The sequence below is a fragment of the Grammomys surdaster genome, unplaced genomic scaffold (assembly GCF_004785775.1).
Source record: "Grammomys surdaster isolate TR1022 unplaced genomic scaffold, NIH_TR_1.0 198, whole genome shotgun sequence".
In the NCBI taxonomy this organism is placed as follows: domain Eukaryota; kingdom Metazoa; phylum Chordata; class Mammalia; order Rodentia; family Muridae; genus Grammomys; species Grammomys surdaster.
Window position 1 is genome coordinate 8,178,774 of NW_021604643.1, and position 13,320 is coordinate 8,192,093.

Here is a 13,320-nt window from a genome sequence, read left to right on the forward strand (position 1 = left end):
TAATGGGATCTGATAACCTCTTTTGATGTGTCTGAAGAGAATGACAATGTACTCACATACATAAAATAAATCTTTAAAAGAGTTACCTAAGTCTCTTAAAAGCAAAAAGAGATGGACATCTATCTAGAAATAGTGAATTTATTCAGGGCGAAGTGGTATTTCCCCAATATCAAGAGTTTTGTTAGTGAATCCAAGTATAATGGAAAACATTAAAAACAAGTGCAGAAACAAAAAGGTATAAAGCAAGCACACATTTTCAAGTATACAATTTGTTTTATTTACAATACCCTATAAAAATGTAAATTTAGAAACTTTTATTTTTATTAATTAGAACTGAACAAAAGCACAATAAGGAAGAAAAAAATAATCAAGTGTTTACTTGATCAGGTGTAAAGGGAAGGTAGGAAAGGCTCAGTGGAGACAGTCAGCAGATGGCAGAAGGAAGCTAGGGACTGTCACTGGGGAGCAGCTGGTGGAGCCCGAGGCCACAAAATGAGAAGCAATGGAGATGAGTACGAGGACAGCTGGTTTTAACGGAGGGCTTTACTGTTATACAATACATGTATGTGCAAAACGTTTATTCTCTTTAAATATCATAGCCTGTCCCCCGACTACATTCAAAAAGGTGAGAACAGCAGAAAGTAGGATCAGGAAGGGAATATAAAATAAATCAATTTAGTCTTTTTCAGAACTGTAACCACTGGGGAGCAGAGTCCCTTAACCTGGCTGACTGCTGAAGGGAAGAGAGTGAAAGGGAAGTGTCCAAACCCAGGCCCCGCTGGCTGCCAGTGAATGGGGCTCAGGTGAGACTAAGCAGCCAGGACAGCAGTCTTGCTGCAGAGTAGAGGAGACTAAAGAGCAGAGCCCAAGCTTAGCAGCCATGGCTACATTTGGAGGTTTCTACCCAAGACACTAAATGAAAATGGGGAGGAGAAGCAGAAGCATGGCTTACAGAAGTCACGTCAGGAAGACAGTGCAGGTGCGCAAAAGCTACACTGCAGAAGCAGGCTCTACGTGAGGCTCATCTTGGGTACTCTTGAATGCACTTGAGGGGACAGACTCAAGCACGCTGTAGTCATCACAGGAAAAGGCTTAACCGTGTGTGTGCTGTTTCTATTGTGGTCGTCAGAAACAAAGGAAACACAGGTAGGAAGAAAGAAAAGTCCTCTCAGCCTAGAGCCGGGCATTAGCCAATTAACAAGTTTGATTTAATGTAATGTGCTGTGTACCCTGTATTTATATGTTAAAAAATTAGAATCCACCAAATGACAAGATGGAACAGAAACAGATTAAAAATATATCAGCTGGTTTATTTTTAGAGGTATATGTTAACTAAATATTTTTCAAACTAAGACTCATTCTTTAAGGACCCTCTGGAGACCATATGAATGTTGTGTAGGGGTGTGTATATATTTACCTATATCTTGATTTCTACTTAATTTTGTCTCTCCTATAGTCATATTAATAAGGGGAGATGAAAAAAGACTTCAAAGGGGGGAGGAGCCCTTTGGTAGACTACAACCTACTTTGAGTTGTAATAGTGGTGATGGGATAAAGGGACATTATATTTGTGTCTCTAGGGCAAAGAAAATGCAAAATTGAGAAGAATTGAGTAAAAGTAGGACATGCAAAAGTATAACGCAGAAGGTAAAAGAAACCAGCAGAAGTACCACCCAGCAGAAGTATCAGAGCAGTGGGAAATACCTGGCATTCAGAGCTAACTTCTGAAAACAAAATGGATCCCACAAGACTTTGCTTTGGGTCATAAGCTACCTCCCCTCCCTCATTAAAAACACTCCATTGGTGATGGCAGCAGTGCAGGTGGCAGCCAAAAGGAGGTACAGGACACTCTGGAGATCTTTTATCGTATCCCCTGAACCAGCCTAAGGATATGAAGAGAAAGATGACTTGTTTGTATGAGTAAGTTAAAATAGGATCAATCTTTTGCATTCAAATTATGTCTTTATAAGAATTCTCATAATACAAGACCTTAGATGCCTCTCAGCTTTTGTTGTTTTCTGAGGTACTGTTGCACACAATATAGTGATTTGTTTTAGCGCGCGCGTGCACACGCACACGCACACGCACACACACACACACACTTAATGGATATCTCAATCTCTTACTCTCATTCCACTTCATCCTCCCCATGGTGTGATGTCTGAGATACCAAGGTAGTGAAATGTGTTCACAACTTACTGCAGTTTTGTCTCCAGCAAGTTCAGTTTCTGCCGGTCAACATAGCGAGAAAAAAGGGACACTAGATTTGTGGGTATAGAGATTGGCTTGGCCAGGGCTGCTTGGGGGATCCGTAGAAGTTCTCGGGTTGCCATGAACATCACCTCTGTCCTGATAGAGAAAACCCAAAACAGTATGAGAAGTAGAAGGGAAAGAGGAGAGCAAAGACAATTTTAAATATTTAAAATAGGAGACAAGCAATTAATACTGACCATTGGTTATTTTTCGTTGATTCTATAGCAGGATCTGAACTCTGCAGGTCTTCCCCACGGCTCAGTAGGATTAGGAGCAGTGACAAGCCAAACTATAACAGAAATCAGATGGAATTCAACTTAACAAAAGAGCTGGAGAAATGGATCAGGAATTAAGAGCACTTGTTCTTGAAGAGATCAAAGTTCAGTTCCCAGAAACTACATAATAGTTCACAACCACCCACTGGCATTCATAGGGTACACATGCAGGCAGGCAGGCAAACAAACAAACAAACAAAAACCAAAACTCAATACAGTGCACCTAAGCCTCTTACACATCAGTTGATAGGACCACGGCATTGAATGGGAATGCTTCAATACCAAAGTCTTTGTGTAGCTAGGTGGAGAGGTCAGGCAAGCTTAGAATTAAAGGTGTCTTTCCTCTGAATTTTAGTTTCTCACATAGCAGATGACAAGCATACAAAGTGATTTCTGTATACCCTATCCTGTTGTGAAAATATTTTCCACACCAGTTACTAATAACCTAATGATTTTGTCTTTCTCCTTTTTTAAAGAATCAAAATAGATTAAGAAGAAAAGTCAAAGTTCATGGAAAATTAGAAAAAAAATTAAGTAAAGTTATTTTGTAAAGGAAAAAAAAGATATTAAGAGCTGCATGGGGCCCTAGAGATATAGCTCAGTTGGTGGTATTCTTTCCTAGCATGCATAAAGCTTCAGGTTTGAGTCCCAGCACCATACAAACTTGGTGTGACAGTGCATACCTATAATCCCAGCATTCAGGAGAATCAAAAGTTCAATGTCATCCTTGGCTACACAGGAGGTTAGGGAGCAGCCTGGAATATACAACAATGGCTCAAAAAGCAAAACAAAACAAATTAACAAAAATATAGAGAAATATACAAAGGGAAAAAAAATTGAAGCTCAAAGGAAATTAAAAAAAAAATTACACTCCTGCAGCTAGGAAGATAGCTTAGCTGGTAGAATACCTGCTGTGCTAGAGTGAGGACCTGAGCTTAGATCCCAAGAAATCACAAAAAGCTAGGGATGGGAATGATTCTACCTCTGGGAACTGGAACCTGGCAGATCCCTGATGTACGATGGCCAGCACATCTAGCCAAATCAGTGAGCTTCAAGTTTAGTCACAGAACTTATCTCAAAAAGCAAAGGTGGAGAATAAATCAAGGAAAAATGTCTGATGCCAACCTCTGACTGTATGGCCTCTGCATGCACATCACACAAAAGTGCACATGTATGCACACAGAGTATTTTCTTATCTGAAATCTACAAACTTACAAAGGGTGTTAATAGAAGCCTAAAAATCAGCAACATGAACTCTGAAGGGGCATCAAATAAAAATACCAACAGCACTAGATTTAATGTGATGTTGCAGTATTCTGGGATTTTATTCTACTTTTCTGTGTTCATATTACAAAGGATAATCTTTCTTTTCCACAAAATTTCCCTTCATTGTATTTATAGGCAAATTTTCGCCAGGGTCAGGATATTGTTTGACTTCTTGGTTTTCTACTGCTCTTATCAAAATAAAAACAAAGATTAAATAACAGGAAGACTACAACTGGCCACTTGAGAAACTGTATGTCTTGAGGGATATAGGTATCCTCTACTGTCCTCAGATACCTTGTTATTGTTGCTAGGTCAAAGGAAAAAAAAGGTGCTGAGACCTCACCTCCATCGTAAACCATGGCTCTACACAAGTACCTACTACATAACAGGTGTCATCTAAATACCATGACAACTGTGCAAAGTCTGCATCATTTGCATAACACAGATCAGAAAACCAGCTGAGGCGCTGAAGAGACGGCTGAGTGGTTTAGAGCACTGACTGCTCTTCCAGAGGACCTAAGTTTAATTCCCAGCATCCACATGGCAGCTCCATAACTGTCTATAACTCCAAAATATGACACCCTCACACAGACACACATGCAGACAAAACACCAATGCAAATAAAATACATAAATTATTAAAAGTAAAAAAGAAAACCAGCTGAGCATCATACGGCTGTAAGAGGGCAGGCAAGAACTGAAACCTGCCTGTTTAGAAACCATGATCCCCTTTCCTTATTAGGTTTCCTCTAAGAGGTTTTGAATTTAAAAAAGAAAAAAAAGTTTGGTTTTGTTTGTTTGTTTGTTTTGTACTGAAACTGGATATGTAGACTAGGCTGGCCTTAAACTCAGAGGTCTATGTGCCAGCCTTCCTCTTGAGTGCTGAGATTAGACACAAGTGCACCAAGTTTTGTCTTAATCTTTACATCTTTAACATGATATTAACTGAAAGTACATATAGCTTCCCTGTAGCTAGGCACGACATGTGACTAAGTCCTGGTGACTGCTCCTTAGTAGAAGCTTGTTAAAATTTCTGGGAAAAGTCCTAATAAAACAGGACAGGCAGCTAATCTACACCTTAATCATCCATATCAAGCTATGTTCCTTATGCCAATCCAGTTTTAACTTTCAGAATAGTTTTGAAGCAAGAATCTTCTGAGAATGGGAATCTACTGCTAAAAATGACAGGAATAACTGTAGAAGACTGAATACTTGATGCTACAAATTTCATCAGAAACTAATTTTTCCAAACCACTATTTGTGCTTTAGCCTTTGCTAGAGTAGTATGTAATTCCTGAGTGGAAGAAAGCTATAGCTTTCATGATTTTATAGCAGTCATAATTTTCGCAAGCCAAATTTAGATGCCACACAAACTTAAGGACACAAAATGACAAGACCACCTTGTTCTGGAGCACAGCAGTGAGGTGAGAATTGGAGGGTGCTGGTGCAGTTGCACTTTGAGGTAGGTTCATTAGCTGTTGCAGAAGGCTGGTGACAGTCACTGAAGGAAGATGATAGAGGAGAAGAGAGAAGGGGCTCAGTAAGCATGGCAGCACCTACAAAACATAGACAAGAGTGTTACATTCTGCAAACCATTCCTTTACTTACCTCCCACTCATGGGTGGGTGCAATCAACAGACTGCTCGCCATATACAAAATTATATTGCTGTGTGCAAGGACATTTGGTTGTAATGGAAAAGTAGGATAAATACTTGATTCTTTCTTGTTCAGATTTGAGATTAAGTTACTGGCCTAACACTCACTACAAATGATTGATATATTTTTGGTATCAGTATGAACTCATTAAATAAAATTTAATTCAGTAATTTTTCTTTCTGATTTTAAATGTCACTTCTGGCAAATAGGAGTCCCCTCAAATTGGTTTGTACATCCCTAGTAACCTAGTAGTTCTCTTGCCTCTGTTGTAAGATCAGGATTATCTGTATTCCCATGAGAATGCCTGGAACCAGCTATTACTTTAAGAAAGTGGATTCTAGAAACATGGTTTATTACTTTTTAATTTACATAGGTTAAAAACTCAGCATATGCATATACACATAAACATTTATACATACATACATACATACATACATACATACATACATACATACATAGAGGGGGAGGGAAGAGAATGAACTACAAACATATTTTTAGTCTGGTGTCAAACTTACAGCAACTCTCCTGCCTTAGTCACCATAGTGTGAGGAAATCAGGCATGAGTTACCACACACAACTTTTCTATAAAGTTAACTAAGTGCTCTTCACTAGCAAGTAAGCTCCATGAAGGTCTTTTTGTACTCCTAGCTTTATTTCTATGATGTGAAATGGTGCCACCAGTGAGTATCCACCAAATGAATGAAATTCTCCCACACTTGCTTTCATTGTTTGGTTTCCATGAGATCATAACTGACAGAGTACCCACTGCTCCACTGACTTCCTTTGGCATTTATGCTCTAAAATAGGTGTACCTTTTTATTTTGATCTTTTATTCTTTAGAATAAATATTGAATCTTTAAATTTTTCCTCCACTCCATTTTTCATTCTTGGAGCCTCTTAAAAACGTACTAGTTTCAAGGCTGGAGAGATGGTTCAGCTGTTTAGAGTACTTGTTGCTTTTACAGAAACAAATTCAATTCCCAGCACCCACATGGAGGTTCACAAGCCTTAACTCTAGTTGTAGGGATCTAATGCCCTGTTCTGACACCTCCATGGACACTAACCATGCATACAGCACATATACACAGGCAAGCAAAGGATTCATAAGTAAAACAAAAAAAACTAATACATTAAAAAAAAAATGTGGGGCTGGAGAGATGGCTCAGTGGTTAAGAGCACTGACTGCACTTCCAGAGGTCCTGAGTTCAAATCCCAGCAACCACATGGTGGCTCACAACCATCTGTAATGAGATCTGATGCCCTCTTCTGGTGTGTCTGAAGACAGCTACAGTGTATTCATATATAATAAATAAATAAATCTTTAAAAAAAAAAAAATGTGGCTGGGCAGTGGTGGCACACACCTTTAATCCCAGCTCTTGGGAGGCAGAGGTAGGCAGATTTCTGAGTTTGAGGCCAGCCTGGTCTACCGAGTGAGTTCCAGGACAGCCAGGGCTGTCTGATGAGATTTAAACTTTTCATTCCATTCTGTAAATACTAACATCTCAAAGGCTACACTAGTAATGTCCAGCTCTTTCACGTTTTGAAGTACATAGCATGTCTTCTGCACAGATAACACAGGTGATTACTTCTAAATTTTTAATCAACTACAATTAATTTCCTCACAGGTATCTCATTCTGAATCCTGTACTTACCAATACTAACTATTCTTTTATCAGTTTCTTGTCTTAAACTTAAAAAAGAAGAAATTTTGCTAATCTTCCAAGAGCTATTACAAGGATAAACAGAGATCTTTTAATCAAGAATTATCCTGTGGGGATAATTCAACTAAACCTCCAGGCTAATGTGGAGCTACTGACAACAGAGCAAAGAGGGATATTTGACATCCACAAAAGTAACCAAGAGCCAAAGTTTCCCAACTTGAGAACTATAAGGAAATTGGACTACATGGTGGGTACCTCATCTTGTGCATCCTTCTTGATAAGGAAAGGGAGGTTCCTGGCAGTTGCCATGAGAATGTCAGCTGCTTGTTCTGTGGAGAGGAAAGGGAGAATGCGGGCAACCATTCTCTTCCCTTTTCGGATACACATGATCTGTATAAAGTGGTCATCACTTGGCCTGCAAAAATAATACCACCTAGTGTCAAGAAAGGCAATACAGAAAACCCACATTTTAAAAATTATGCAACACTCATCTTTATGACCATTTGTACTACCAAAATGGAGGATGACTTTCTAATTCCAACCAAATAATAAAAAGTTTTACTAATATGGGAAATTATTTCCCATATTATAAGTAAAAATATGATCAAATTTAAGAAAAATTAAATATTGTGATCAAATTTGATTTAAGTAAAAAATATTTTTCAGGAAAGTAAATAAATACTACAAAGTTGAAACATAAGTAATCATAAGCCAGAAACAGTGTGTCACCTCAAAACCAAAATCCAGTAACATTCCTCCTTTTATCTCCAGCACTTAGCACAATCCTTGTAGACAATAAATATGTATTGCTGAATAAACCCAAGAAAGGTCTCAAAGGAATTATGGGAAGTTTTACATGAAGTCTGTACAAAAAGATAGATACTAGTGTGGTGTGATGGCCCACACCTTTAATACCAGTGTTTAGAAGGCAACTGGATTTCTGTGAAATTAAAGTCAGGCAGGGACATATGACTCTCTCAAAACAAAAACAACAAAACCCAAGATAGATGCTAAGCTTATAGAAATAGTAGGACAGAATCTTTCACAATCCCAAGTATGTGGAGTTTAGTTTGGCAATGGAGGGAATCTCCCATTTCGTCTAAGTGCACAATAACTACCTCTCTTGTCCAGGCACTTTGCCCCTCAGGTTGTCATACATGCTACAGATTTTGTGCTTTCTTTCATCCATCAGGGCAGGCCGCTCTTCTTCTAGACTTAGGAGATAGCGCCTTTCATAATCCTCTACATCAAGGAGTAAACTATAGGTCTAGGAGAGAGACAGAAAGGCCACAACACGCTAGGTCAGGACCACAGAATAGTAGATAAATGCCTTCACAGTTTAGGACTAACTAGTAAAAATACCAGCATAAAATTTAAACAAAAGGTGCTCCTTTAAACGTAGGGAGATATGGTGATATAATCTTTTAAGCATCATTCTTTCTCTCTCTTGGACTGCTAGTCAAATAGTAAAATAGTGAAGTAATTATGTTTCCCAAAATCTCTAGCAGCAATGTAAGGCTGAAACACCCAACTTTCTATAACAATGCCACCTTCCAATGATAAGGGTGTATGAGTGAGTGGAGAGGCCAGAGCATGACTGTTAAGTGTTTTCTTCCATCTTTCAGCACTTTCTATATTGAGGCAGCATCTCCCACCTGAACCCAGAGGTAGCCAAGTCGGCTTACCTAAACAGCCAGCTTCCTCCAAGGATCCTATCGCTTGCCTCCTCAGCACTGGCTTGCCATACCTGCCTAGTATTTATGTGGATGCTGAGGATGTAAACTCTGTTCTTCAAACTTATACAGCAAACAAACATTTTACCATTTTGCCAGCCCTGGCATCTTTAGATAGGGTCTCACTTGTAGTCCTTCTGGAATTCACTATGTAGTCCTCACCTTCAGAAACTAAACTTTAGGATTAAAATCCCTCTTATGTGATGAAACTGCCCCATGATTAAAACTCACCACCTTGGATTCCTGATACATATTTTGCTAATCAGGCAAATTTTGGTTTTGATTTGTTTCTTGAGACAGCATTACTCTGTGTAGCCCTGGCTATCCTGTTAACTTGTTCTGTGTCTCAGGCTAATCTAGGAGATCTTCCTGCCTCTGCCTCCTGAATGCTGGGATTAGAGTTTGTGCATCATCACCGACCAGGTAAAAAAGTTTATTTTACTACCAGTGTCACCCAGTGGTCTAAGCACTTTGTAGGTATTCAACTCATTGCAAACTCAACCCCAACACAACTACTATAGTTGTCTCCATGAAGAAACTGAGGACAGCATAAAAGTTTAAATAACTCAACCTCAGGTTAGACTCAGAAAAGGGATGGTTTATAGCTTGTGTTCTATAGTCTTGCAACGTGGTATATGCTTTATAGATAGTCTGTAAGTATAATCTCATTTCACCCAATAAATGATGTAAAACTAAATCAGTTCATGTAATAGAGAAACTTTTATTCCTATTTTTATTAGGCCCAAGATGACCTGGGTTGATGAGATGGCTCAATGGGTAAAGGTGTTTGCTGACCAGTCTGACAGCCTGAGATCATCTGTGTTGGAAGTTGCCCCATGTTGCCTCCCTTATGACTTCCACATAAACCGGAGTAGACACCAACACCTACACATACATTTACATATCACAAAAGGTGACCTGTGCAAAGAATTATTAGTTGAACAACAAAACCCCAGTGCAGTATTCTTTCTAGGATCCCAAAGGCAAGGTATATAGCACAATCACTTCTAAATACTCTGGTAAACAGCAAATGCTTAGCACAAACCAATTCTTACATAATATAAAAGAACAGGGGTCAGTGAGATGACTTAGCAGGAAAAAGCACCTACACACACAAGCCAATCGAGTTTCAGACCCAAAACCCACATGGTAGAAGGCAAGAACCCAGCCCTATAAACTGTCCTCTGACCTTCATGCATAATGCCACCCCCATACATAAAATGTAATTAAAAAAAAATACAACAATGCCGATTTACTGATCATTCTTCTACTTCTTGGGTACACATATATTTGATAGTTCTTTAAATTAAAACTAAATATAGAAATAAATCCTAAAACTTACTTTCTCAATTATGACAAGGGTTTTTCTTCTCTTATCCCGAACTTGTTTTTCTTTTGTTTCCTTAAAAAACAAAAACAAAAAAAAACCTATTCAGTAAAAATTCTTTACCTCTATGTAGAACATTTTACTCTGCCCCTAGAAACTACAAATGTGGCTGCTGTGTGCCTGCAGTGTGTCAGTAGGTGGCAGAGAGGAGAAAGGCTATGTCTATGCTCAGTGTTTTGACCTATGAACATCTGAATGATTAGTAGCCTGAAAAAAGCTAGCTGGAGAGAACTGCCAATCAGGTGCCAGGGATGCCCAGATGGTCTCCCAGGATGGGGAGCAAGCCTAAAACTTGAAGAACCCTGTCTGGGATTCTGGCCCCAGGCAGGAGTGAGCCAGAAACAACTACCAGACTGGCACCATGGGGCCCCCGATAGGGAGCTAACCTGAGATGAACACGAACTAGTCCAGTACTATACGGACTTGGGAGGTGCAGACCATGCCCAAAATGACCCGTCAGGCACCACGATGCACAAGTGGGGCACAGCACTCCCAAGACCACTCCTGAGATAATTCCAGACCCCCAGAGACCACTAAGGGCAAGTGAGTGGTGAAGAAATGGAAGAGAAAGATAAATAGAAGGATGTGGGCAAAATGAAGACAGGCAGAACTAGAGACCTGAGAGTAGTGAGGAACAGCCTGAGGTTAGTAGCTGGTGTTGCCACCTGAGACCATGGTAGGGTCTTGGCCTGTGATGCTACAGGGATGGGGGTGGGAGGCTGTGTAGAACTGGCCCTGGAGGCATGAGAGCAGACCCTGCACCTCACCTGGGGCATCACAGGAGAGTGGGCAGGTACAATGGAGTCATGGGTAAGCCAGCCCTAAGGATAAAAATGTGGCAGAGCCCTACCACTCACCGAGGGAGAGATTATTACCCTCTTCCCTCCTCAACTTCCACCAACTGTGACAGGTGGGAGACCTAGTTCTAGGGTCATGAGAGCAGAGGAACTGGCCCTGCCCCTCACCTGCAGCAGCACTTAGGAGAGCAGGCAAGGTACAGGATAGTAGAACTGACCCTGATGGTGTGATCATGGGCAAGCTGGCCCTGAAGATGTATGAGAGAGTTGGTCCTGCAACTTGTCTGCCATGGGGCACCACGGGCAAGGGAAAGATGCCCTCCTCAACCTCCGTGCCTTGTCATCTTGGGCTTGTGGGAGCTGGCCTTGACTCTCAACTGCTGTGGCACTTGAGAGAGTGGGACCTACACCTCACCTGGACACCACAGTAGAGCTGGCCCTGGATATGGGGGTTGCAGGTGAGCAGACCACTAAGGGTGTGAATGTGGGAGAGCTGGCCCTGCCTCTTGTCTGCTGGGCAGTAGCACAGACAAGGGAAAGACCATCCTCCTTCCCTACCTTGTCCCTCAACATCTATGGCAGGTGGCAGAGATGGCCCTGAGGTCATGAAGAGTGGGAGGACTGGCCATGTCCCTCACTGGCTGCAATACTCTGGAGAGCAGGTGCTGCACCTTGCCTGAGCAGCAGGGGAGAGCTGGCCCCGAGGGTGTGAGAGGAGGAGAGTCAGCGAATAGATTAGCTTATGTCTTTTCAATGACTAATCACAAATGAACACTTCATCTGCTGGCACTTACATCATCCTCACTCCGAGATGTCACAACAGCATCTATCATCTTCCGAGGATTATTCACACTAGAGACAGTAAGCTTCCCCAAAGAGCCCTCAAACTGCACTGAAAGGACAAAACAAACAAACAAACAAACAAACAAAAAAGACTCCAATAAACACTCGGAATATGGCAGAAAGCACTTGAAAAGCTTTTTTCTGTTCTTCATCCATGGCTTAATAATTTCTCATAGGACTGTAGATAGTAAAGCAACCCTCCCTCTGTCCCTCCCTCTTCCTCTCTCCCTCCCTCTCCCCCCCTCCTTCCCTCCCTCCCTCCCTCCCTCCCTCCCTCTCTCTCTGTTGTTGTTCTCGGTTTGTTTTAAGGCAAGACCTCATTACCTTAGGCCTGCTTTGAACTCATGACCCTTCTGCTTCTGCCTCCTCAGTACTGCGATTACAGGTGTGATCTGTCATAGCTAGCTAAAGCAACTCTTTTGCATAATCTATTCTTCACTCTTCACTAACATAATTATCAAAATAAAAAATATTTCCCTTATTAATTGTAGAAGTACTAAGAAAAGTTACAGTAGATTTTTAGAAATTATGGAGTCTCAAAAGGCAAAGAACCTGTGAGTTGATCTGTCAAGCTAGTCATGCTCTCCACAATAACTACCTCTACTTTATTACAACAGTAGTCTCTCAAATGGGCTTATAAGCACTTACCAGGCTTATAAGCATGCTCTAGTTTGGCCACCTGAGGGGTGATGAGCTTGGTACGTTCCTTCTTAGGGCCATCACCTTGTATTTCTTCAGCAGCTGACAATTTCTCCAGTTTTTCAAAGTAATTCTACCACAAGAGAAGATGTTTTTTGTTGCAAAACAAATACAGACTATTACTGTACTTCACACTAATTACACCAGTGGTAGTAACATAACTAGGGCACTAGAAACATACTGATCCCAAATAAATTTGTAGCTGGGCAGTGCTCAATGTGCTCTGCCTATCCTAGAAATAATCCACTAGGTAGAACAGGCTGGCTTCAAACTCAAGAGATCTACCTTGCCTCTGCCTCCAGAGTTTTGTTACTTTGTTGTAACTTCACACACACACACGCACTAATTAATTAGTTAATTAATAAATTTTGGTTTTTCGAGACAGGGTTTCTCTGTGGAGCCCTGGCTGCCCTGGAACTCACTCTGTACACCAGTCTGGCCTCAAACTCAGAAATCTGCCTGCCTCTGCCCCCTAAGTGCTGGGATTAAAGACGTGTGCCACCACTGCCCAGCTACAAATTTATTTTTCAATGTGTTCTGCCTACCCTAGAAATAACACACTTAGGTAGACCAGCCTGGCTTCATACTCAAGAGATCTACCTTGCCTCTGCCTCCAGAGTGCTGTGATTAAAGGCGTGCATACCCATCCTTGGCCTTTTTTCTTTTTTTGGTTTTGGAGACAGAGATTCTCTGTGTAGTAGTTAGTAGTTGCCCTGGAACTCACTTTGTAGACCAGGTCTCAAACTCAAG

At 40.8% G+C, this 13,320-nt stretch overlaps 1 protein-coding gene and 1 non-coding gene across 2 annotated transcripts in view; one reads left to right on the forward strand and one right to left on the reverse strand.

The window, feature by feature from the left end:
- Positions 1–299: 299 nt before the first annotated feature.
- Positions 300–13,320, reverse strand: part of Patl1 (PAT1 homolog 1, processing body mRNA decay factor) — a 34,698-nt gene continuing 21,677 nt past the window's right edge. The window contains exons 11-19 of the mRNA XM_028770066.1: positions 12,520–12,643; positions 11,823–11,920; positions 10,187–10,246; positions 8,230–8,378; positions 7,367–7,526; positions 5,194–5,349; positions 2,451–2,542; positions 2,200–2,349; positions 300–1,883 (exon numbers count right to left, since the gene is read on the reverse strand). Coding sequence (XP_028625899.1) covers positions 1,862–1,883; positions 2,200–2,349; positions 2,451–2,542; positions 5,194–5,349; positions 7,367–7,526; positions 8,230–8,378; positions 10,187–10,246; positions 11,823–11,920; positions 12,520–12,643 — 1,011 coding nt within the window. The 3' untranslated portion in view covers positions 300–1,861. The remainder of the gene's footprint in view (positions 1,884–2,199; positions 2,350–2,450; positions 2,543–5,193; positions 5,350–7,366; positions 7,527–8,229; positions 8,379–10,186; positions 10,247–11,822; positions 11,921–12,519; positions 12,644–13,320) is intronic.
- Positions 10,315–10,446, forward strand: LOC114623522. The gene has a single exon (XR_003711773.1). It is a non-coding gene; the product is annotated as a small nucleolar RNA SNORA17 (small nucleolar RNA).